At 48.0% G+C, this 26,847-nt stretch overlaps 1 protein-coding gene across 2 annotated transcripts; it reads right to left on the minus strand.

Moving 5' to 3' along the window:
• Positions 1-4,071: 4,071 nt before the first annotated feature.
• slc38a12 (solute carrier family 38 member 12) lies at positions 4,072-26,609 on the minus strand. Of its 2 annotated transcripts, none has more exons than XM_058048500.2 (10): positions 26,372-26,609; positions 26,137-26,203; positions 25,621-25,742; positions 24,221-24,302; positions 23,032-23,125; positions 22,868-22,984; positions 18,830-18,929; positions 18,153-18,249; positions 8,774-8,867; positions 4,072-5,610 (listed from the first exon to the last, which is right to left on the minus strand). In XM_058048500.2, exons 2-10 carry the CDS (start codon positions 26,179-26,181, stop codon positions 4,847-4,849), a joined length of 1,515 nt encoding a protein of 504 aa, XP_057904483.2. In that variant the 5' UTR covers positions 26,182-26,203; positions 26,372-26,609; the 3' UTR covers positions 4,072-4,846. The 2 variants fall into 2 exon arrangements, with proteins under 2 accessions (XP_057904483.2, XP_057904484.2); XM_058048501.2 differs by having other exon boundaries at positions 4,075-5,610; positions 22,868-22,951.
• Between the last annotated feature and the right edge of the window lie 238 nt (positions 26,610-26,847).

Genomic DNA, 26,847 nt, shown 5'->3' on the forward strand with positions numbered 1-26,847 from the left:
CACAGACCACACGGAGATGCCAGAGAGAGGAATCAAACTCGGGTCTCCTAGCTGTGTGGCCTGCACGCTAACCACTCGTCCACCGTGCAGCCCTATTGTATACATTGTACATACAATTTCTACATAGACTGTAGAAATATAATATAATCCCAATATTTGGATTTTATTGCCATAATGTAACTTTTGGCAAAACCTAATTTTCGAAAAGTCACTATTTTTTTTTATATTTCAACTAAATATAACTCATAATATTCTGTTCATTCTCATAAAATTGCAACTTTTTTCTTGAAAAACACGGACTTATTTGCCATGATTACTTTTACTATTTTTCTATTTGTGGTTATGACTTTATTCTCATAACTTTACACCTTTTTTGACAACCTAATTGTCCCAAAATGACCAAAACTTTGTGGTTTGTTTCTGGTGTCGTTGCAGCTTTTAATAAAAAAGTTATTTCAACTCGAATTCTAATTTTAAAAGAATTGAAATATGACTTTGTTGAAAAATTACAAAATATTTGTTTTATTTGACTTTGTGTTTATGACCTTAGTGCTGTAATATTTAGACTCTATTCTCCTGTTTTTATGCACGGACGTGGTCGGGTGGTCGGGTGGGCGGACGTCCACGGTGTTTCTACTCCCGTTTGGCTCCGTGATGGATCCTCACTCTCTTTTTTTCATGCCAAAGGCTTTTTTTATTTGGGATTCATTTGGAGCTTGTTGTGGCGCGGCCGCCAACATGGCGCCATCTGTCTTCGTGTCTTCACGTGTCCTCTGCTGGCGGAGGAGCAAATGTGTGCGGAGGATTGTTAGCGACCGTGTTGACGGTCTATCAACACGATGGACGCGTGCTCAGGAATGACGCTCGCTGGCCATGTGGTGCATTCTTCCCAAAACGGGCTGGCATCAATCACTGGTCAGAGTGAGATGTCTTCACTTGAACAAAGATATGTCCTAATGAAGGTGCTAGCATGGGGACTGATGCTGCTGAAACGTCCAGCGAGTCTTCGCTGAGCCAAAATGACGAGGAGGAGGAGCCACCCCTTGTCCCGCCGTGATGGCCAACATGGACGACTTTTACTCGGCGTTACATCATGGCCGCCAGCGTGTTGCGTCAGCGCGGATGTTGTATGATTTATTCTATTCCTGCGGGCGTTGGGTGGTGCAACGCTTGTGAAAGTCCAGCAGAAAGCCGAGCCGATGAAGGCGGCCATCGTAAACGTAGCCCAACTACAGCGTCATACGGGACTCAGGCCCAAGGGTCCTTTAAACCGCCCACCATAACCTGGAGATATACTTTTATTGAGTATTCGTATGTATACTGTATGTTTATTATACTTTATTGCATTGATTTTACTTTAAGTTCTATTTAATTTCGTTCTAACTTTGCAAGTTTAAGCCTGACTAAGCAGCCTGATGCTTCCTGTTCCTGGGGGAGGTCATCCCACCGGGGCGGCCCGTGCTGACGCGTGTCGTGCGTGTACGTTTGAACGCGTTACGTCACGTCAGGAGTCGTGAAGGTCTGCGCGCGTCGCCGCTGATTGATGCGTCTCCTGAGACCCGGACAATGAACCCTGGCGGCAACTTCAAGCGTGGACTCTTCAAGGCTTTCAGCCGCCATGGAGTGTGTGTGCACGTGCATGCGGCGTGCACGGAGGCAGGTGGGGGCTTCATTGCCGTCAAGGGTCATCAATCAGCACTCCAATCTCACAGTGACACCACGGGGAAAAAACAATCATGGCGGCTTCACCTTCACGTGTCACGCTCATCCCGTCTGCGGCGCCAAGGTCACAGAGGTCAACAAACATCCTTCATTACAGCCCGGAGCATCTTCCTCTCATCAGCATCTTCTCTCCGCAAGCAATTAGCGCCAAAAGTCCCGGGACGCAGGCGAGCCGCCGTCTGGACGCTCCCGCCGCGACCGGGATGGAAAACATTCCTTCGCAGCGGCTTCATCTTCCTCCTCCTCTTCCTCCTGTCTCCAAACATCAGTTCCAAAAAAGTACATGTGTGAAATACTGGAAATACTTCATTAGCTGACCCTACCACCATATACTACAGACCCTACCACCATATACTACAGACCCTACCACTATAAACAGACCCTACCACCATATACTACTGACCCTACCACTATAAACAGACCCTACCACTATAAACAGACCCTACCATCATATACTACTGCTAGTAGTAGTGGTAGTAGGAGCACTAGTAGTAGCAGAAGGGCTAGTAGTAGCATTAATAGTGACAGTAGGAGTAGTAGCATTAGTTGGTAGTAGTAGTAGAAAGGGTGAAAGACAGTGCTAACAACCAAAATTATCATATTCAAGTACAAAGTACACGTATACACAGAATACTTATTGAAGTGTACTGAATGAAGTATTCCACTTGAGACGCAGCACCTGTCTTTTCCTTAGGTGACTTTCTTCCGGCTTCTCCGAGGGAACAAGCGGAGGTAAGTTGAGGTTTTCCATGATCCACTTCATTTGATGTCGCTGGTCGTCTTCTGCCAATTATCGGGAATCCTGGACTGGCGCACCCAGGACTTTAAAGCTCTTCCAAGGCGGATGCAAGACTTCCCACGACCCGCAGACTAAGCTCGCTCTCTGGGTGACCATGAGGAAGTGGTGTTGCATCACAAATAAGCTAGCATCCTGCGTTGGACCTGTCCACACCGGGCGAACCCTTCACTTCCTGCTTTGCTTTGGGGGAGGACATTCTTCTTCCCATTGCTTGACTGTGATTGGCTTGTCAATCACTTTCATCTTCTGAAGACAGAACTTTCTTATTAGATGGCATTCATGGTGTACCTAATCAAGTGTCCTCCTTTATCAGCACTCTGAGCACGTCTGGGTCATGTGACCGTCAGCCATGATGTCCAGACAGAATGATGATTAGCAGTCACCTTTGTTCCCGCCTCCCCGGAGGACAACTAAATATTACATCACGACCTTGGTTAACCTTGCAGGAGGTTTTTCCAGGACGAGCCGCAGGTGGAGAATGAGGGTCTACATGCCATAATGGCTTATTATGGGATGGTGTACGTGATTGACAACACGTCACGCCGGGCCGCGGGAAATGAGGCAATGAAGCCCCGCCCACTTAGCATAAATGGGACGATGAGGGGTTTAAAATGTAAAAGTAACCTGGCTGCACCTGGCTGGTTCGCCACCGCTAGGAGCGGCGCCGAGGGACCGCAATCTACGGGGGTCATTCTTACGGCTGCCGTGGGAGACAAAAAGCGATGAAAAGGAGTACTGGCGATGTTAAGGCGTGAAGGTGTGATGATGGTGACCTTTAACACCATCATGTTCCGTCTTTCATGCCAACGATCATTAAACTAAAGACTGGCATGGTGGCGTTGATGCGTACATGCGGCGTTCCCATTAGCGGACCAAGGTGACCACGACCTTTCAGTAACTAAAAGCCAGCGATACAGCATGACAACACGGAAAGGAAAGCACGGCTAATGAGACAAGCTAACAGTAAGCGCTAAGTACTGTCCACGCTAGCGTGTCATTAAAGGGCGAACACGAACGCCTCGGACCGTACGGCGACGCCACAGCCTCCTGATGCTTTGACCCGGTGAAGGTTTGCAGACTTATCAGGTTGCTCTTTGCGCCGACACGATTTGACCTTCTCAACCGCGCTAAATGTTAACGCTGTGCTAACGAGGTGGCGGCTGCCAGGAAACGGCTTTCCGAAAGTCCTCAAAGAGGCGGAGGCCTCACGACGCGACCATGAGCTGAGCAAAGAAGGTGTCGAGGAGGAATCTTCAGCGGAAATGGAGCGTGGCGTGCGCATGAAGGAGTGTGCAAACATCAATCGGAGCTCATTAACGAGCGCATTGAACGGCGAGCGTACGTCAATGGAGCGACAACGCCACATCCAAAGCCCTCCGCGGTGCATGCAAGCTAACGGAAAATTAAACTCGTGCGGATTTCATGAAGGGATCACCTTTTTTGCGACACAAGTCACAGTTTAGGAAGCACACTTCATTTCTATCAAGGAAACACAAAAGGTGCAATTACTGCGCAGTGCATCCTTCAGTGTCGTCACACGCTGGTTACAGATAGAAATACACGTGCAGTTATGAATATTAAATCCACCTGGTTGCTGGTCATCAAGATATTCTTGTGCTGATTTGTGATATTTGCAGTACGTCCAAATAGACATTATTCTGCAAATAAGGACTATTTATTGTGTGAATCAGGAGCGTCCTGGGGGCCGCAGAACCAACTGAGACTGGGCGGGGATTCACTCCATTGAAACACCTAAATTTGGGAAGCGACGGCAAAGTTTTGGTTACCAGAAACAAAAACATGGAAAATATGAAAGGTTGAGCCGAATTTTCCACTTTAATTATCTTTTTTTTTTTTTTTTTAAAGAACTTTCATAAAAAAAAAACACTAATCAACGCGTCACACGATGCAAAGACGGGTGATGATTGGTCGGGATTGTCAGCTTGATTTGAACATAACGATGCAACCAAAAGGCACGTCATATTGTTTGGACGTATTCTGTATCACACAGGAGGTCAACTGTTGCCATGGCAACCCCGGCCGGGCGGGTTGCTAGGTTACCTCATTGTAAACTTACATCCTTCCTGGAATAAAAATGGCGTCTGAAAGAAAGAAAAGCATGGTTAAGGTGCAAATATCCTGCGGAGAAGGTGTGCAAAGGTCCTGCAGCCTGGGAGAAGCTTTGGTCAGTTTCAAGTTTCGAACTTGCCGTGTTTGACAAGACTTTTGAAGACCATTTGCTCGCTTCCGGATAAAGGCGGCGTCTTTCCGTCCCTTACAAGGCACGCTGTCCCGTCCCCCCCCAAAATGGGGTGGCGTCCGCTCTCATTTCTTGGTGTCGGTCAGGATGATGTTGGCCGTGACGAACATGAGGCAGAAGGCGGCCCACAGCACCACGAACCACACCCACACGGTGTGGCGGAAGGGCGAGCCGTGCTTGTTGACGGCGTCGCGGCCCAACACGGGCTCCACGTGGCGCCGGGCATAGAAAACCAGGAGCGCCGGCACGATGTACTGGATGCCCGTGCCGGCGTAGGCTCCCGTGATGCCCACCAGGGACTCCAGGTTGTGGGTGCAGAAGGCCACCACGATGGGGGGCACCAGCGTGATGAGCGGGAAGACCACGCGGTCTACCACCCACGGGTAGGTGCCGCCGTCACGATGGAAGAGCGTCTTCCAGTTGTTGCGCAGCGTGACGGCGATGATGGGGAAGTTGGTGCTGATGGTGAAGACGGGGAAGAGGCCCAAGAAGTAGCGCAGGAAGGGAACGTCCAGCACGTTGCAGTTGTCGGTGAAGTTGAGCGTGTACATGTCATACAGCAGCGAGCTGTCGAAGCAGAAGATGGCGGTGAAGGACAGCAGCGCGTAGAAGCCCAGGATGAGCACGTAGTCGGCCAGCACCAACACGCCCACGCGCTTCTTCTCCGAGATGGGCGTGACCAGCGAGGGCAGCGAGTGCTGGCACATGAAGGAGTACACGCACACGCCAAACAGGTTGGGCACGCCCGAGAGGGAGGCGGCGGGAGGCCGGCCCTCGCCGGCGCCTTTGCCGATGCGGATCAGCGCCAAGATGATCATCATGGTGAACGCTGGGGACGCAAAACAAGACATGGACGTAACACAACAGCCATGACGAGCTAATCGTGCTAACGCCACTTCTGTACTTACTCTTCAATAAGTGTACTATGCATGCTGTGTACTTACTTCCCGAGTGTGGAACTTTTCACACACACACACACACAGGAACTATGTACAGAGAGTACACAGTGCACTTACTCAACTGTACTGACAGAAGTAGAGTACTATTTTATACTAGTGTATAACCCACAAGGCATGCTGGGTAACATTATGTGCTTTGTCTTCCCAGCTTGGCTTGGAGGTTACAAGTAAACCAGCTAAATAACAATTCGCAAGGCATGCTGGGTAACTGTTAGGGAAGCACGTGTCTGGGCTTCCCAGCATACCTTGCAGGCACCCGCAAAGCTGTATTATGAAGTGGTCTGTTGTGGGTTCTGACAAATCAGACTCGACGTATGGCCAAGTGGCTGTTCCATCAACAGGAAGTGGGTGCTGCTGCTTGTGCATCTTTGTTTTGGAAGAAGGAGAATACAAAGATGACATGTCCATTCATCCATTTTTCTACCGCTTATCCTCACGAGGGTCGCGGGCATGCTGGAGCCTATCCCAGCTGTCTTTGAGAAGCGGGGTACCCTGGACTGGTGGCCAGCCAATCCCAGCAAAGTGAGATGTATTTAATGCCATGGGTAAAAAGGAAATGAAGCCGCTTTAATAGGAGGTGTGTGACAGACGCCATCATCATCATCATCATCATCATAAAAGATGGCTGCAACCCCATAAAGCCGTGATGCTGCAGTATAACGAGTACGCACTAAACCTGCAGCTTTTACCGCCAACGTGGCCCTCAGGTGACCAAGAGAAGATGGCAGCCACTCATGCGGATGGTCACATGACACGGTGCTTGAACACAAGACAAGATGGAAGTATAAAAGTGTATCTGAGGGGCGTGGTTCTGTTGGGCGGTACTTGAGTTCACGACAGGTCAGAGGATGATGTGGCGTTCAAGGACAGGTGGAAAATGACACACCCTCCCACATTTTAATCCAGTGCTAGGTATTATTGAGCGTAACGAGTGTAATCAAGCATCTCGATGGAGAGATGTTTCCCTCCCCCATCAAGTGACTGACACACCGACTACACGCCTTCCTACATGGACGCATGTGACGGTCATGTGAGCGGCGTAATGTTGTTGTTGGCGCCGTGTGATTTATATTTGCTGCACCGGGGTGTCGATGACCTTGAAGGTGATGGGGGGGTCTCACAGTTGCAGCTAGCAAACAAACTAATAGAAGCTGTGAAAGCCCCAAGGAGTGTTGGGTTTGGGGGAGGTCTCCCTGGGGACGCTGCAGAGGAGACGCCATTGCTGGACTTCATTAAGCGGGCCGGCTTGTTTGGAAGCAGGTAGGAGCAGAAGAGCACAGAAGTCATCCTAAAGGCCATGAGAGGAGGACATTAAATAAAAGCAAATCTGCCCCCTAGTGGTGGCCAGTGCGACTATGAGCGGCGTGGTGATGGACTCAAACACAAAGGAGTCTCATCGTGTCTAATTGTCCGGGTACAACTGCCACAAATTGCGGAAATGATTTGGACCAGGTCTGCGGTGACAACCAAAATGGATGACGTTGATGGTTTTCTGCAGAGTGATGAGCCAAAGAGACCATCTTCATTTGGACGCTCAGATGCTTCAACCTTGGCCGAGAGTGTCGACGACGCCTCGGAGGCTTTCTCTAAATGGAATCGTTCAAGACCTCAGAGAAGAGCCGCTTGCTTCATTAAGACCCGGAAAACCGATACGTCATCGTTTCCGAGCTGCAAAGCAACCTGTGGCCACCAGAGACCGTCCCGCCTTCACAAGCAATCAACCTCCCTGTGGTCCTCTGAAGCACACCATGAAGCCTCCAGTGTAAGGACGCCAAACGGAAGCGTGCACTCGTTCCCCGGAAAGGATTCAGTCAATGTCAACACTGTGACCACCTCACAGCTTTCATCCCAGAGGAGAGGGAAGCCATTACTATTTGTTCACAGAGCGTGGAGGTTGTTAACAAAGCCCCCACCTCTGCGCCACTCAATCAATTACACCTTTAGCCCCTCCCCCCCGTCAGGGCGAGAGCTACAGATATTGCCAAGCTTTTTAGGTCTTTGCTGTTTTATTTTAAATGACACCAACAAGACACCCGCACTGGAGGAGCTGACCGAGGACTGGCGTGACAAGGCCAGGAGGCGGAGTCACAGCACGCCGGCCGGCCGCTAACCCTGACAGGGTGCCAGGTCACACGTTACGTCTGTCCAACCCCAACACGGCATCAGGACACGGAGCATGAATCCTGGTGCTTTCAGGGGGTCCAATCATAGCCCAGCACCAGGAGAAGCCATCAGTGCGGATGTCCGACGCGCGTCGCTGCCGTGAACAGGATGAGGCCCGTCCCGCATAGAGAGATGCTCACTGAGTGACACAGCCAATCAATTACCGGCACGCAGGAGGGGGAGGCGTCAGAGTGAAAGATGGAGCCAACATCAACCTCCCGTGTTATTTAGTGCGTGCACGCCGCTGTGTTTGCCAGCTCGCACACACAGACGCCGTGCACCGCTTTCGACTGCGGCCCCCGCTCGGACGGGCGGTTTATTTTCTTTCATGGCGTCGTGAGTGACAGTCCAATCAAGGCTGCGACCGGCCGTCAAGCCTGTCAGGGTGAGGAATGAGGGGAGATGGGAAGGCAAGACACCGAGCGGGACCCCGTCGTGATGGACGGACCTGAACCCCACAGCCACGACCGGAGGGAGGGCCTACCAAGAATGGGGGGGCGTATTCTAACATGGCAACACAATAAACTATTTATTGTTTGTTAGCGTATTTTATTTACTCCATTTACTCTAGTTTTTTCATTTCTGAATTTCATTTTTTCTTTTTTTTTCCCACCACCTATTTCAATTTTCCTCTGGTAATTCTGATTTTATTCCCATCATATTTAGACTTTATTCCTGTAATATTACAACTTTTTGTTCAACATAAGTATCCAAAAATGACACCTCTAGTCATTATTTTCTTTCTTCCTCATTAAGAGTCAAAGGTCTTGTTTTCTTTATTTTCTGTTAATATTTTGACTTTGCTTGTCAAATGACTTTCCATTTTTGCTTGCACTGATGTCTTGTGATGTTAGGCGAGATAGAGCTTACCAATCCATCGCATGAGCGAGGTGAGGATCTGAAGATATTTGGTCTTCTGAGCGTTGAAGAAGGTGAACGGTCCCATCAGAAGAGTAAAGACGGCCTGCAAGAGACATAAAAATGAGGAGTGGTTTTATGATGATGATATCAACGGTAAAGGAGTGAGGTGAGCGCATCTACAGTCCAAACATCTCATCAGCGTTAGGATGTCCCATTCTGTTCAGCAGTCCTTAAAGGCACCATGGGTATGTTCTATGAATGAATGAATAAAGGTTGACTATGGCTTATTACTAGTCCAAAAACATGAAGTTATATGGAGTACTGTGGTTGCTAGGCATCAGTTATCTTTTGAAGAAGCGATACTCAAAGCTACAAACGTAACAAGATGAACATCCATAGCTGGACACTTGCTTAAGGGGTCGGTATGGCTCCAGAAACAATAAGGAAGTCATAAAGCAAGCACTATGAAAGACTAAAAACACAGCAGGAGACACGGCACTGACGTAACTAGCTTGCACTTGGCGGCGCCATCTTGAAACATCCGCATAAAAATATGGAAATTTCGCCCAGCCTTAAATAGGAGTGTAAAAGTGACTTAAAGTACATAGTGACTAAAATATGAGGACAAAGTGGATCCCTCCTGCTGCATCTTCTTATTCTCTGGCAGAGAGCAAACAGGCAAATGAAACACTGGGCTCGGTCATCAGTAAAAAGGGTAACGGCGGTTTGTGGGGTCACATGACTGATGACCGTGCGGGCCCTCCCATGAATCAAGTGAGCACTTCTGAAGCCAACCACCCCGAGGACGCTGAACTCCACTCAAGCTTATCTCCACAACAACCTGCAAGTGGAATCGGGCAAGGGTGGCAGCCTACATTTATTTCATATGTGGCATTGGTGCAAATGACCTGGAAAAGGAAAATGGATCCCACTGAAGGTTAAAAAAAAAAGGAGATGATTACCTGCAGGCATCATCAAGGCATGAGCCGTGAGGAGGACCAGTGACCGACTAACCAAGCAAGAAAAAAAACATGATTTGCCCCTAAATGAGCACGGTGATGCTTAAGTGTGTTTCGGGCCATCGGCTTCACGTTGCATAAACTCACTTGGCTCATCATTTCCTGTCCTCGTTCATTAGCTTGGTAGCGGGGAGCATGGCAAGAACTCATGTTAGATCTACAGCAAACTACCAATAGTCCATTTGACAACAGGAAAGCAGCTGCACATGAGAGAGGGAACGTCTGGGAACGCCAGAGACCACCAGGGAACTCCAGGGAAATCAGAAGATTGACCAACCTTCAACAACAGAAGCTTCCCTTTTTTTTCCTTTTAGGGCCATCAATGAAGGTTTGAGGTGCGACAACAAGGACATTCCAAAGAATGCTCCAGTTCTCCTTGGCTCCAGCGCACGGGAGAACACATCCCGAGGCTTTCACCTGGCCGCCCGTAATCACACACTTCACTGAGAGGCCATAAACGCTGAGTCAGAGATGAGAAACTGCAAAGGTGACCAAAGCAGTGATGGATACAAGCGCGGGGCTTCATCCTATTAGCGCCTCCTCAAAGGTCACACGGCTAAATCAAAAACCAAGAACACACTCTGGTAGAAAAAACATCAAGACCATAATATCAAAAGTGAGTGAAGACTTAGCCAAGCATGCCGGGAATGACAAACGCTGATTAGCTTGTGTCAAACAGGACATCATGCTGGTGCACCTCCGATTGGTTCCACCTTCTCTCGCTGGTCGACTTGCTGCTGCAGCATATGAATGCATGATGAGTGCGTCTGCCTTTCAATGCATTTCTGTGTATTGGAAAAAAACAATATGACGTATATAACTTCATCCAAAGTTTGGTTCTTTGAGGAAAGGTAGTTTGTGAAAATGACAGAGCCAAGCTGTAATTTGCCAGTAAGAGATTAACGGGTCTTAGAGATGGTGAGCGAGCTCAGGTTAGAGCTGTCAATCACTCTGCAGGCCTGAGGCTTGCGGTGTTTTGGATGGCGAGGAGGTGATGGCCACTTAAGCGGCACTCAGGGCTCAGCGCCCACCATAATTGTCACAAACACAAGCGAGTGTTTTGTTGTGGCTCGGCTCTCCATCACAGTTGGCCCACATAAGTCGTCCCATTTGAGTAATTAATCAGCATATTTTTCAACTCGGCGTGATGGAGTGTGACAGATGTTCTCCAGCTCCTGCACGTCAAACTCACTGAATTTATGTCAGAGTCAAATGACTGCGGCACAAACTTCCGAGCCCGTGGAATGATGTCGGCTGATCTTTCCTCAGACGTCAGGAGGAAGGTTAATCAACAAAGACTACCATCCTCAGCGCCCGGGTGGCTCCATGTGTCGGACCAGCCCGGAAAGCCATAATCACACAATCAAACAGAAGATGGAGGATTACCATTCCAAATCCTCGTATTCCCACCATCCCCTGGCCATTTGTGTCCCATCCTAATCTCCATTCCATACGCTAATATTAGCGGAAGCCATCACGGGCCTGAACCGTCAGCATGGCGACTTATCAGGCACGAAAGTCACGGCAACGTTTGTCGTATCATACAAATAAAAATAATGCGATTCGTATTATTCCACGGGAACAATACTGAATTAATGCTCAACTTCACTTTGTTTTCATGAATATCTCAAAAACACATTTGCATAAAACTCATTTTCAGGCCCCTGACTTCTAAACTTGGGGTGCATCCATAAAAGCAAAAAAAAAGGATGTTGGATGTGTAAATATTGAAAAAGTGCACACCTCCTCTATCTTTGTCTGATGCTTCCATATTTGGACGCGACGGTGCTGTTCATTTACACCCATTTACTTTCCCCCATAGGAAGGGATTACAATGAATCAGGGACAAATGAATCATTAGGCAGCGACGTAACGTAGCTGCCAGTCCTGACGAATGGTCGACATCTTGCTGTACACACGCTAAAAAAAAATAGATCCTTCCATCTTAATGACAGAAAACAAAAAAGGCGAGAGAAGCATGGATTATTGGACATTACCAGGCAATTCCTGTCCGCACTTTGTGACGTGCATGACAAACACCTCCGCAGGAAAGGAGGACTCGGTGGTGGGGAATAGAGAGAGTGCAAAATGGGCCATAAATGCCCGGGAGACACATGGAAGGAGCATCTAATGGTGAAAACAAGTCAAGTGATTCACAGAGGGGAGAGAAGTGAGACAAAGATGCTGCCACGGAGAAGAGAGCAAGGAGAGAAGGAAGCGAGGAAGAGGAGTGGCCGGCGTGCCTGCGAGGCTGAAGCCATATTGGACGCACACCTTTGTCACCGTGACGGAGTGTCTGCCAACCGCATCGTTTATCAGCGGCCTGCTTCTCCATCAGCGACAGCGGCAAATATGGAAATTAACGGCAGAATTAACGAGGGTGAGGAGCGTTGCCATCATGTTGTGAAACAAACAAATGGAAGTAAATGAGGATGGATGCTGGCGTGCTGCTTGAGAATCCCTCAAATGAGCTTGATGAAGTAGCAGTGTAGTGGCTCAATGGGAATAACACTGGATCAGGATAAAGCTAATAGATCGGGATGTATGGATGGATACCTTGGATATCATCCTACCTTTGCTCCCACCTGGGCCCTTGTTCATGAACACATCACAATGCATGTGAATGCAGCTGGTTGTTCCAACAGCATCCAAATTGTATGCGTTTTTAGGTTGCCCCAACAACAGGCTTTTATTGCAGCTTTAAATGATTCCACTACAGCCACAATAATCATCACCCACGGATTACTGTTGCATCCATAGCCCACAACAAGCTAAAAGCGAACATAATGCAATTTCCAATTCTGCTCCCGACAAGGTAAACTGTGACTATAGGGGTGTTACTTCATGTCTAGAAGGCTCTAATGATGTTAAAAATGCACTTAGACGGGTTTTGTATGTCACAAGTACCAGAATACTCCATTTGTAAATAAGGGACCCTACTTTGCAGAGAACAAAACCAAACAAAAGCTGTGCCGTGTGGCATTTTAGGGGTATCCAAAAATTAGCATTTGATATTCCTAGCCTTTTGTGAGAAAACATGTAGACAGTAAGCGTGTCCCAATACGAGTTTAAAAACAAACCTCTCTCCTGCGCCGCTACAGCAAAGTAAAAGTGACAGCGCTGCCACAGAGAGGTGAGGATACGTCCCTGCCATGCCATTTCTCGTCTGTCCTCTCCGGGTGCCTGACACAAGAAAATTGGCCAAATCATCTTCCTGTCACATGGCCGTCCACACACGTCACTTGTGCGCTACGTGCTAACTAGCAGCGCTGTTGTGCACGTGTGTGTGTGTGTGTGCGTTGGCCTCTCAGGCGTGAGACGCGAGCGAGCAAATGAGTGGGTCTGAGCAGGTGTTGTTGATCAGAGGAGAAATGTCTCATTTACCACGCTGATGCTGTCACCTTCCCTTCCAAGATGATCACAGCTGGGCTTGTCAAGCGTGTGAAGGTTAAAAAAAAAAAAAAAAAAAAAGACTCTTCATCCCTCGTTTGGCAGGAAAGAGCATCAGTAAACAAGCGTAAACGCTCACCCCATGGCTAATAATACATGTGAACATAAGCTAATCAAAGAAGAATGGCGCCATGTTGCCTTAAAGCGTGTTTGCTCAGCTCAAGCCATTATCCTTTAATGTTGATTACATATGAGGCCCTCTGGTCTTAATGACGGGGAGGGGTTAGCAAAGTCATTTCCTGGTAACGGGAGGGGCTTCAACAAGACCACTAATAAAGAGTAAAATAAAAATAATTTGTTTATATTGAGCTGAAGTTGATCAGCTAATCTTTACTTTTTAAGCCCTGCTCGTGTTCTTGTTCTTTTTATATTTGAGTGCCTGTTTTGCTTAATGAGCCTACGTGGCTTATGCAGAGGTCGTAATGTTTGTTCATGATGACAATGTTGATCCACCACCCCAAAGTGGGGACTGAGGGTTCGAATCCCTGTTTGGGCATCCCGATGAGGATGAGTGGTATAAGAAAATGGATGGAAGAAAGTTTCATGTCAAGAAAAGATAACTTTGGGCTGGATTCTGCCTGATTAATAAGACAAGCTCTCAGTTTAATGATGGAAATACCGGCGGAGTATTAGGTCTTAAGTTGTGGTCGAGGACGAGTTCGGGGGTCAGCACATTGCCGCCAGACGAGAATCATGAATAATTCAACTGCTTCATTAATGAAGAGTCAGTGTCGGAATGTATGCAAAGACAAAATTTGGGGATGATTAAATCCTTGATGGGGGGGCATGAAAGTTAAATGTGGATACTGAGACGTGAACATTTGCTGGAGATGACCAAAGTTGACACACTGTGCTCGGTTGATTCAATTTACTGCTGCTTGCCAAACGTTGACACATGCATTTCAGGATACTCATGTAAATACTGATGAGTACTAACGCCGTGAGAGGAATACCACGCTTTGGAATTCTGGAATCATCCACCATCCTGATGAGAGCCATGCGGCACCACTCTTTTTACAAAGTTTCCATTTCTACCATCTTCTTGACCTCCAGGTCTCCCTGACAACGACCGCTAGCCACAGACAGTTCCAGCGGCGTCCGCCGGCTGCTCCGACACCAACTCTTCCTTCTTCACCCCCCCACCTTAGCCACCTGCTGCGCTAATCTCCATCAAACCATCTGTACTGTCATCTCCTCCTTAGGAGTCCACGTCAAACACCTGCAAGGTCTCAGCGCCGTGATGCAACCAAGCCATTGTGCTGCTGCTCCCTAAACCTTTGTCCACGTATTGACTGAAATGTGGCACTTGAGAGCTGCTGCTGCTCATGGTGATGGTGCTGGTGGTGCTGGTGGTGGTGAAGGTCAAGTGCATATTAGATGGTGTTTAGGGAAAGAGGCTTATCTCCATGAGGACAGACAGCCAGCACAAACTAAAAAGTGAAGTGTTGAGCTCAAATTTTTTTTGTTTACAGGGGAAAAATATCCTGGCGCTTTGAGTCCTCATTCTTATCAGCACAACACATGCAGTTACAACACACACACCTGGGAATTATACCCAAGCATAGACTAAATAATAGCAGTCTGTGTTGATGAAGTTGCACAAAGTCATTGCTTCGCATACGACGTTCCAAAAACCAAGGACGCTAGGCTTAAACAGGACTGCCAACTCCGTGGGTTTGGCCGCCATGATGGCGATGGTCACATGGGTACACCGCTCAGCCATTCATTGCTCTGACAGACACTCCGAAGGACCAGATTTGTCGTTGTTCAAGTTCCCCAAGGGAAGGAGAGGAGAGGGTGGGGGTTGGAGTGGTGTGTTAGCCGTACCTTTAAATTAACTTTATTGCACACAGGACGAGGAATGCCTTAATGGGCACACAATGTAATTGAAACATCTACATGGAGATAAGCAGCCAACAATTCGACGTCAGCATAAAGTGGTACGCTGCTCATATAGACGCATCGATTTTCCAATGGCGGTCCACACAGAGCAAGCGCCATAAATCAGCCATTTAAATGGCGCCGGCCGCACATGCAGGGTGGAGCACACCAGCCGCCACTTGGCGAGCGATGGCGTTATAAAACGCTGCCAGGGCAGCACGGAAAGGAAAACGCGTCGGGGACAATCAAGGACAGGAGAGGTTTAATTGAGGTCGTTCAGAGTCTTATGGCGGCCAACACAAACCCCTAAACATCCCGCGGCGTCTTAATCTTTTCAATCAGAGCGGCTCGGCAGAGCCAGGATCAACAGTGGCCGCCGTGTTACGCAATGACCTCCATGATGGCCGTCCACCACGGACGCGAGGAATCAATCAGAGCAGCAAATCACAGCCAATTGATCCTCTTAACAGCTTTCACAGGCTCGGATGAGCAAAATGTCTGTTGTGACATCTCGGCCGTTGATACCGCTGATGCGTGAGCTCGATACTGATTAAGTCACCGCATGAAGAATCAACTGGCTGACTCTCAGCCTGCTAGCACACGCTAATTAGTCGACTTCGACTGCGGGGAAAAAAAAAGCACTCGGCGGCCACTTCATGGACCCCCTTACCAATCTAACGACTTGCAATACAAGGACTGTCATAAAAAGTACCTTTACAAACAACTACGACTAGTCGGTCAAGTCCAGGGTGAACAGATCCTTCAAAATAAGGATCTGATTTTCTCAGACAAAAGCCACTCCATCCCAAAGAACAGATCCTGTTTTCAGTGCGGTGCCTTGTCCTGAGGGCCCAGAGTCAAGGAGTCCAGCTACCTCCATTCAACCTTTGCGGAGGCCAGAGACCTGAAAGACGCTAAAATGGGGAGCCTTCTCATCCCTCCCAACCTGTGAAAGTGACGTCATTTGAAAGGGAGAGTACAAATCAGTCAGACTGAATATTTCAAAACAAAGCCTTCCCACAAGAAATGCAACCTGACGGAATCTTTTCGGAGCGGGGGAGTTAACCAAGCGTCTGGATTATGACTGACAACAGTAACCGTTCTCCCCGAGGCCAAGATTTATGACTATGGCCGACCATAACGACACACTGGTGTAGTCCCGCCAGCGCGTGCTTTATTCCCTCTTTAATAAGGCGGGATGCTTTTATGTCGGTCGCATTCATCGTCCGCCTTGTTCGCGGTCTGATTGTTAAACATGAACGTAAGCAGAAGGCTCATTTGCATTCCGCTTGCACTGATCATTTGATATCTGATTTATTCCCAGCTCCGTGTGTCCTTTTCAGCGTTAGCACCATATTTCTCCTCTAATTAGCCAGAGACTCGTTCAGGCTGGGGAGATTAGCGGGAATTAGTTACTTTACGCGTCACACACCTCCTGAAACATCTTCCTTGCTTTTGTTCAGCAAGCATGGCCGCTTCCATCAGCTGGGAAGTGCTTCAATCAGCCAGTCCAGTTACACTGGACTAACTCTTGAATACTGGACCAGGTCTAAATAGGACTACAGACAAGCGGATACTGGCTATGAGGGAGCACTCCATTATTTCAAGTCATTATTCGACAGTCTGCCAAGTGTGTTTGGGCGGAACCTTTGACACGGTGAGGAATGAGAAGGTCCAGTCCGTGTACTCCACGCTAACAGAAGGCTGCTGAATGTTTCACCACAGCTCGGCGGCTTCTAAATGATTGAATCAAAATGTCAAGCAGAAGAAAAACACTGACTTCATGACTTCAAGAACAGAACTAAAGCCAACGGATCTAATAAAACCCTGACACTATTTGGAGTCCTGGTCCTGTTCCAAATGATGAAGCCTGGCCAATCAGGGGGGGCAAGACAGCAGAAAGGAACATTGAAAACCACCTGGAGTCATTTGACAACCAGTCCAAGTATGATCAAGTGGGGATGAGGACTGAAGGACAAATTATCCAGGAGATCAGCGCCTCTATCACTGTCGCCATGTTGAGGTAAAGCTGCAGTGAAAATCACAGAGTTGGGCTCACTTAAGACTTCAAGGACACATCAGCTCATCGAACGGGCAGTCATCAGGGGAGCTGAGTGAACAAGAGGCAAATGTGTGGGGGTGATCCATCGCCTTTTTCTGGAGAAGAATCACAAGAGAGCTGCATTCTCAAAATGAACCAACTTAGTGCCGGTGTCACCAGATCTCACCAAACTTAACCGTGACGAGATTTCTTGTTCAGGAAAAGAAAACTGTCTCATAATCATAAATACCTGAATTTAACGATAAATGAAAATGAGCTCAATAACTTTGCCTGCTCGGGACGTAGATGTGGTTTTAAACTGATGTTTGCAGCTCCAGACGCTAGCTTTATCTTCCGATAGGAACATTTGCCAACCCCTGACCTGGATGCTTCATAGAACGGCAAACAGCATGAGACCTCGTTAGTCATACAGTCGCTTTGTCTCTGTGGGGGGGAGGCGGGGCCTCTAGCATCCACACGGCAAAAGAGTGGCGCTTCATGAGGAGTCACGCGAGGGAGCATAGTAGAACTTCGGAGGGGAAAAGATGATAGATGAAGATTAATAATGAGCAAGGTGAGAAAGTGGTAGTAAAGTAAATTTGACCACCTCAAACTTACCCCCCGAATTTTGACAGACAGTATTGCATTTCATATTTTACAAAAAACAATCCCACAACTTGAAAGGTGACATTAAAAGGAAATATTGCATTATGATAATATATTATAAATGATCATAACAGTGGTCTATTTGGCCTCAAGTAATGTTGACATAATATCGTTTACCGTCAATTTGCCACAATAAACATTTCAAAAGGCACCGCATTTCGTGAAAGTTAAAATCATATCTCGTGAGCCAATCTGATGCATGGTCTTGTAAAGCGGGGGTCATGCCAGCCCTGGTATGAGACGGCCACAACACCACTGGTGAAAACAAACAAGCGTGATGGACTGGGCTGGCACCGAGGGCAGCGTTTCAGATGGCAGAGCAATGACTCACCAGAAACACCCTGTAGGCGTCTTTCCTGGCGACGGGGCCCCAGCATGGATCTGTGTCGTTGTACTTCACGCCTCCAGCGCTGCACGAGTGGTTTCCACTGCACACAAGCAGCCACACTGTCAGCCAAATGTGCGTAGGCCTTTACCTTTGTCTGTTCTGTTTGCAATGTGTCAAAGAAAAGGAAAGCCAGTAGGCATACAAGTCAAGGCTTTGTGTCACTAAGAAGTAACTGCTGACGGACTACATGAGCAGTTTTCACCATGTAGACCTTTATTTCAGGCCTTTTTGGAAGTATGAGGAGGCAACACTGTTGAAGATGCCATCATGCCACTAAAACAAGCGTGCTGCAGGCTTCCAGGGCCAAGTGTCTAACTGGATAATAAACCATATTCGCATCCCAGTCAGTCTGGCCAAACGTTGCGTAATAAAAACGTGTCTGGAAGCCAGTCGACATGGCTGAACTTCCTGGGAGCGGCAGCAAGAGGTCGGCGGTGTCATCTCGGCGTTATTGTCTCACTCCCCGCAAACACCGCGGCCAACGAGGAGAGGACGGCCGCGCTTTGTCCTGCCAAAACTCAGCCTAACAAGTCTTCCAAACGGGGAGGGCCATAAAATCATTTTATATGCAACTTTTATTCCTCAATAAAGAGACTGAACAGGATAGAGGAAGTTCTCACCAGGCCACTTCCATCAGGGAGATGGGCACAGCTGCAGCGTAGATGGCCAGGTCTCCGTACAGGTAGACGATGATGCAGATGTAGAACATGTTGACTCCAACTGAAAGACAACACCAGTACAATTAACACGTTTCCCGAGGTTAAACACGGCATCTTATCATCATCAGCTGAGCAAACACCTCATCAGGAAATGTTGGCAGACAAACATGGCCGCTATGTGTACACCTGCTTTAACACGCAAAGTCATCCCCGTGCGTGATTAGTGCAAATATTAAAACAGAAGTCATTAAATCTTCTCATTAACACACGCAAAGTTTTCCTCCGCCAGCTTCAAACACCCGAGCGCTCATCGCCATGACCGGCTCATCCATCACCCTCTGGAGGGCCCCCCACTGAACAGGGGGGATCAACGGTCCAAAAGAAGCCCTTGGATAATTGATTACTGTCAAGAAAAGTCAAGGCAGGTCGACAGAAGGCAAATAAAAACGGGCAGATATACAGCTCTACTGCTTCTTCTCTCAAAGACGGCGTTAAAGAATCAAAGAGCGAAAATGAAACCGGCGCGTAAACAAGCATCCATCAAGTTAATGGCCACAAAAGCACTCGCAGCCGCGCTGGCAGCGCAGACAAATGCGCTTAAATACAAGCAAAGATGTGACATGCACACTTGTTAGAGCCAGGAAGTAAAGTGCGCTCCAAACCCTCTTTATGCATGATGTCATCACATCTGACCGGAGCGCCGTTTCGCAATAGTTTTTGGTTTGTGGTGGACAGCTTGACACGGCCATAAAAAAAAAGGTATATTTTTCACAACCCAAGTCTCGGTTGTGAACCTAGACAAGCAGAAGGCTCTTTTCTGGGCAAGATCAAAGTGGTCCATATTTAGAGACCAGGTTGTCATATTAGTGCTTGTTGGTTGGCACTGGCACCTACAGATGGCCTCTTGGGACCAAGCTCAGGGATGGATGTGCATGTCTGGAGAGCGGCGAGGCGTACTGGCCTGTTCAGTGGTCACATGAGTTAGTTTAGAGTTTATTTTTCTGATATTTTTGCAATTGTAGCAAAGAGCTAGGACTGTACGTGTATGTGATTTAAGCCAATTCGATGCAGCACCTCATCCCCTGAGAGCCAGATCCAATGGAGGGTTTGATGGGCTTTAATAATAAACGCTGCGTTTTTTTGACATGATATAATGTCTGGTATCTTTTTAGCACAGACACAGACAAACATAAACGCCCCTTTTGCTAGCAGCTGGACGGATGGCTTGATGTACCAATGGTCCTTCATAGACCCATGACATATTGTCAAAGCATCCTCCAGCTGGAAAATGTTGAGTCAACCGACTTGTGAGAAAGCCCTCTGACGGATTCTTGCCCCCCCCATGCAGATAGTGCCATCAAGGCGCTTCTATTTGAGACGTAACCAGGATTATTTTCTGGTCTGAGGTCAACCAGCAGATTGTGCTTGACCTCTTTATTACTCTCCAAGAGCGACATGAATTGGCCAAGGTTGCATGGGACGAGGCGGATGAGCTCAGCATGACCGCGGTGATGATATCCCTCCTCGCGATGTTAGCTAATATTTCCCAATTAGCATGAGCTACAGGCGCACATGCTGCAAAATGCGAGAGAGCGAGAGAGAGAGGCGTCGTCGGCGTCGTCCATCAGCAGGACGCCGGTGAATGACAGCCGCCATTACTGCCTCCCTCTCAGCAGTCAAGCAACATTTTAATTAAGTCCCAACACGGGAGGGGCAGGGGGAGGGGGGTTATTACCACATTCAGGTGAAAACAACATTAGCTGCATCCTTTATAAAAGCTGAATTGTTGTATTGATCTCATTAGCTTGCACAACTGGACTCCTGCCTGTGGAAGACGTCTATTCGGGTCTGGATTTTTAAGTGTGGAGTCTTCCTGGTGTGTCCCCGGGGACGGGGAGAGGGATCCCAACAGGGTTGTTGTTTTTGCTGGCCAGCTTGGCAGGTTAACACCCGTCCTGCATAACAATCAGTCAAGCAGATGGTGAGTGGCCGCTCTCCCCATGGAATGAGGCAATCTTTGGGGGAGAGACGTTAGAGTGTTGTTCTAAGCAAACGACGCAGGTGATGCACCATTCTGGATGGGGGGGGACTCTTGGTATTCGCACATCAGACAAGAAGTCATTAGTGAACATGACAGTCTGACTCGCGGTGTCAAAATAACGCTATAACCAACACACAGAAAGCTAACATACAACCTAGTTGCTAGTGGATGATACACTAGAACTCTTAACTTTAGCAACATTTTACAAAGCATGCTGGGAAGCCGGAAGCGCTCCCATTCCCTGTCCTAACATCTATGCCCCCACAAGAACCCACCCGGGAAACCCCCCCAATAACATTAACTTCATGAAAGATGAAACATCTTCAACAAACAAGAGACCTGTGCGGCTCGGTATGAAATGAAGTTCCTGCGATTCAAGGTGCTTGGTCACAAATGACTCATCTGAGGCGACTTCGACCTCATTAACCTTCCTACGCTTACATTCAAATCTGTCTGCTGGGAAAATATCAGAGGGAAAGTTTGATGAACGGACGTTTGCGAGCCTCACAAATTAAATCTAAATGGAGCTGAGCCCCGAGGCGGCGGCGCCAAGACTCTTTGTCCCTAAAAATAAGCAACCGGGACAGTGCGGTGGAGGAACATGACGCCCGACCTTGTAAACAAGCAGACGCAACATTACACGTGCATGGGCGAGTCCTGTCTTTGAGGATATTGGCTCTAATGTTGGGACTGTTCCTTTAAGATTTGATTGATTCCATACTCTGGGAGGCATTCAGCCGTGAGATGCAACACGTGGGCAAGCGTTCTCCTTCAGAAGGACAACACTCGTGTCTTTCTGGCCACGGCTTGGAAGCCACGGCTTCCAAGGAAGAGGAAGTACAAACATCTGCCTCCACACCCATAATCCTTCGCAAATTTAGACTTTTGAGAGTCCCGCTGGATTACAACTACACTTCTGTCGTATGGCTCAGAGTGCAGTCGTCCTGCTGGTTATTTTTGGTTTCATTTGATTTGTGTGTCTTTACGTCCACGTTTGTTGTTTGGTGGAGCAGGGTGAAGTGGTGAGATAACGCCACCAAGAATAAAAATGTGAGGCGAGAGTTCATGTTGTGCATCGCTTCTTACCGTATTGTTCTGTAAGTTGCATCAGTGACAAAATATCATGAATAGGGGAAAAAAGCAAACCTTGTGATGGTGATAACGGGGAGGGGGGGGCACAATGTTTACACCACCATAAAAATACGGAAAAAAACGTACTGTTGAATAAATGTCAAAGTTCTCAAAGAAGACGAATCAAACAGCCGTATTTTAGCAGTAAAACAAGTGAAGTCATCTAGCCTGATGTACGTGTGTATTTAGTTAGTCCAAACAAAAGACTTTGATACTGGCCAACCCAACTGGTCACCTGCATACCGTCATGGCGGCTCAGAAGACGCCACATGTGTGTCCAGAGCGCCACCTGCTGTCCACGGGATGTGCAGGTCGTCGCCGTCTGAGCTGTGACCTTTCGCCGTTCCCTCGTTTCCACGGCAATGACAAGTGCCGCGACAGACTGTCAAGTCACCGGCTTGCACTTTAAAGGAGCTTAGGGCGATGCGGGCAGACAGGCCAGGAGGGGGAGGAGTCAAGAGGAGGACAAGGCTGCCACCGTGTTGCTGATGAGGGACGCGCAGCTCGCCCTCTCCATTTGGCAGAACAAGTGGGCCGTGGGTTCATTAGCTCTGGAATCACTCAGGTAGGAAGGAGGGGCCTCTTTGACTTTGCCACAGGAACAGGTGGCACGTGCACGTGCCCAGTACAGGAATGATCAGCCTCACGGAGGTAATTATGACCAGGGGCACGTCGTCCTTTCATAATTACAGCCTCTTCCTTTGTGAAGACGCGGCCGGGAGGAGCTTTGCTTCCCGGAATGTTCCTCCCGACCGCTGCTTCCATAATCGTTAGGGTGGGATAACGGGAAAGGTGAACGGCGTGACGCCGCGGGTGAGGACATTTACCTTTGTTGAAGAACATGGAGGCCATCTGACCCATCTCCACCCGCTCAGCGATGTCGAAATGGTCCACGTGGCCGCCCGACCGCTCTGGCAAAACCAAAGAAGCGCCATGACAGCAGACTGATGTGAAGATTTGAAATGATGCTTTATTGACCATGAACACTTACGGATAGACAGGATGGGCTTTGTCTCTGGTTCGCACCGCCCCCTTCCTGTGATGTCATCATCAGAGTAGTCAGAGGTGGAGTCGTTGTCGTTGACCTACGGATGAAGACATGTTCAATTCCCGGCATGAACAGCAGTCTGTTGGGGGGGCTTTAGAAGCCACATTGGACCACATTGGAACTACAAGGCTATGGGAGACCATCAGGCCTGATGGGTACAAACCTTTCATTAGACTTAGCATGTATACTTGCACTTGGTCTTTAGAGTGTTGACACAAACCCAACATTTAACACTTTAATACTCACGTCTTTGTGATGAAAAGCTTCATCTCTAAGGGTTGTGTCGCTGTAAAGGGCCTCTGGCTGTCTACCTTTGGTAGTACTGATATTAAGATTGATGCACCAAGGTTCAAGCACAAGGGAACACTACCCTTCAACTCCCAGCAGAGGGCGCCAAACGTGGGTGGTCTCTGCTGTAGATCATTAGCAGTTTTTACAAGCCATAAAAGCGCACAGGACTTTGGTTTCTTTGAGCATCCATCAGGCGGCGCAGAATGAAAGATGCCAGGGTGGCTTTGAGTGGGAGGAAGCCAAGTCGCTATGAAGCAACGCGGCGTCTCTCTGGGGGAGAATGTCTGCATGCTTGTAAAGCACCTGCTCTAGCAGACTATTACGTTTGAGCCCGTGTCTGATTCCAAGTAAACAAGATCGAGGACTTGACACTCCAGTCCTGTCTCACGGTGCCGGCTTCATCTAAAATGATTCTCTTTGTGTCCACAAAGGCCAATAAAGCACAGGCCCTGTCCCCGAGGGGGGGGACAGCTTTAAATATTTGCTCGTAAAGCTGGGTGGAAATGAAGCAAGTGAAGAAGGTGTCATGATGAGCATCGTGTTCCCTCAATGAACTTCTGGCACAAACGACTTTGCAGATTTATTTGTGAAATAAAACCAAGAAGATTAAGCGTGCGGCTGGGAAGCCAAACATGCTGGAGCGTCAGAGGAAGACTTGTAAGCACATTAACTCCAAACATTAGTTCCACTCCTTTGCTTGAAGGCTGCCAGTAGAATTTAGCTTCATACGCTCCCACCGCACTTCCTCACCAGCCATGATGTACTCCTTTAGTATTTGCTGTGTGTGTGTGTGTGAGAGTCCCGGCTGCAGACGCACATCTTATTTAACCTGCTTGCATACCTCGTCCTGCTCCCTCCTCTTCCAGCGCAGCTGAGCATTCGCCGCCGCCATGGCCTCGATCATGAAGGTGGTGGTCATGTAGCTGGAGGAAGGCGGAGCATATGTTGATTTCATACGCCTTTTATTATTCTACAGCGAGGGTGTCCATACGTGTTCCAGCCGGGGCCGCATCGTAAAAACTAAGATGTGCAACTTTTTATACTTTTTCCAGTTTAGCTGTTGCATTTTTTGTTTTGTTTTCCCGGTAATTATATTTATAGAATGTGCAGACCACAAATGGACACCCCCGTTCGACAGCAGCCCCCCCTTACAGGACACGTCATGACAGTCTTCCCTTTATTGTCACGCACCTCCTACCCACCTGGCCTGCCAGAGAATAAGAAGGCGTAGCAGGAGGGATCAGTGTGGCAGTCCCGTTATAATGTGTTTATTAGGGGTCGGCAACCCCCACCCCAACCCACCCCCCCAAACGGCTTATGAACTTTGAAAAGTCTGAATCTTTCCTGACTGGACCAGTTTGACCAGCAGAACACAACAAATGGAAGTGCAGCGTGTATGTGTAGCGGATGCTAACTAGTAGTGTCATCATCGGGGTTAAACCTCACGACCCCGACGCCTGAGGAAATGGGCAGCCTTGCGCTCACATCCAGAGTCAAGTACGAGCCTCCTACGATTTTCATTGTCTGCCAGATTTGGAAGAAAGTAGTTCAGAGGATAAAAAGCAAAGTTGATGGTATACTGTTGCTGGTATTGGATCGTGTCAATATTATAATGATGAATATTCATAAATATGCATAAATCAATATAAACTGGCCTGGTGTCTTTACTTTGGCAGCAACAGGTTCCCATTTCTCATTTTATTTTTTAGACATGTCAAATAGCTTTGTGAAACCGCGCATAGAAAGTACTCTTTTTTTGCTATATTTACCTGCAAGAACCTAGCATCCTGTCCACTCATTGGTCGGCCAACAAAACTCCCGCTGATTGGTCCTTGTCTGGACAACGGCCATGAAACGTGAACATGTTTCTGGGACTTTTATATATATATATATATAATGATATAATGGATATAATCAGGGTTAGTTTACCAAACACCTGCGTCCCTAGCGGTCATCCAATCACCAGTCAGAACTGTGCCAGGATGCTTTCACGGCCACAAAGAAAGTCCGATTTTTTAAACTCGTCATTAAAGATGTGCATTTTCCCAATTTTCCCACATTCCTGCATTGCAAATGGAGTCAGCGGGTTGCCGACACCTTGTCTAATGTATCTGAGGCAGCCCAAATGTATTTGTGGTGGGCCACCACATATCTGGGAAAGACTGGTGTTCCTGTTAAGTGTCAGCATTTTCACGGCACACAAAAGAACCGTCTAGCCGTGGTCGGCCCGAACAGACTCACCTCATGAATCCCAGGAAGGAGATGAGCGCCAAGCTGACCACCCAGCCGGCCGTGGCGAAGGCTTTGGGCATGGTGAGCGCTCCTGTTCCCACTATCAGGTTGAACATGTACACCAGCCCCACCTTGCAGGAGAGGAGAATCAACAACATCCTGAGTGATGCATTCATTTCTGCGTTAAAGGTCGGCGACACAGACTAAACAAGCACTCAAGCAGCATCCCGCCATTGCATAGCTTTCATCATTCATACACACCAACTGTCTGAGAGGATATGCTTCAGCGTTTTAGCTTCCTGTTCATTGTTTGATTGAGCAACCCCATCTTCAAGCCCTGCTATCTCCAAAAGAAGCATGTTGTTCGACATGAGACAATCACCGCACTGCTTTGGAAGACACTGGTACAACAAATACCCTCCAGCTTTATGGTAAACAGGTGTACAAGATCTACACACCGTCCAACATATGGAAAACAGTTATACAAGAAAATAAATAGCCTCCAGCATGTGAAGTGTTACTCACAAACGGAGAGTAGGGTTCGCCGGTCTCTGTGATTCCACCCGCCATGGCTGATGGGACCAGTCCTCACCTGAGGGGACAACCACAATCAATACACTGCGCTGCACGGCAAATAATAGTCAATTATTCTCGTGGCGTCATTTCGGGTTATTAAAACAGTGTGGTTTGTAAAACAGGACTATTAAAATGTGTTAAAATAATGTACTGTACACGAATGACTTCAAAGTAAGCGTCTCACCTGACGGAGTCTTGCTAGCTGTAGCCGCTAAGCTAGCAGGATGCACCGAGCTGTCAGCTGGATCCAGTCCACCGAGGCTGGCCAGCGAGCTGCACCCGGACCCAGAACCTTGCCTCTTTGTAACATGAGATGTTTAGTTGGAAGGCGTCGTCACCTAAGTCAAACTACGCTGAAAACTTGATGCAAACTAGCACTTCCTCATTGGCTAGCATGGGGGCGCGTCATGGCGCGCTACCGTGGTCACTTTACTTTTCCGGTTTGGGATTTCAAAGTAAAACATTTTCAAGGTAAGTATCGTGGTTTGATATGTCTGCGCTTTTACTTTGAAGAGCAAGTAAAGCGACGATTGTTAATCGTATAGTGACCTTGATCTTACTGTTTACATTTGGAGATGGTGTCACTATGTACTGAAAACCTACCAGTGTCCCGAGGGGACATTGAGTGGAAAAAAAAGAAAATAATAGCATTCCCGGATG

The sequence above is a fragment of the Doryrhamphus excisus genome, linkage group LG16, assembly GCF_037039965.1.
Source record: "Doryrhamphus excisus strain RoL-2023G ecotype Guam linkage group LG16, RoL_Dexc_Guam_v1.1, whole genome shotgun sequence".
In the NCBI taxonomy this organism is placed as follows: Eukaryota; Metazoa; Chordata; class Actinopteri; order Syngnathiformes; family Syngnathidae; genus Doryrhamphus; species Doryrhamphus excisus.

Bases quoted from the DNA above. Each gene is read 5' to 3' on its own strand.
- slc38a12 (XM_058048500.2), bottom strand. From the start codon at position 26,181: ATGGCGGGTGGAATCACAGAGACCGGCGAACCCTACTCTCCGTTT. The intron at 23,126-24,220 runs GTATGCAAGCAG...CTTCATCCGTAG, and splicing joins AGAGGAGGGAGCAGGACGAG to GTCAACGACAACGACTCCAC. The intron at 22,985-23,031 runs GTAAGTGTTCAT...TCTTCACATCAG, and splicing joins AAAGCCCATCCTGTCTATCC to TCTGCTGTCATGGCGCTTCT.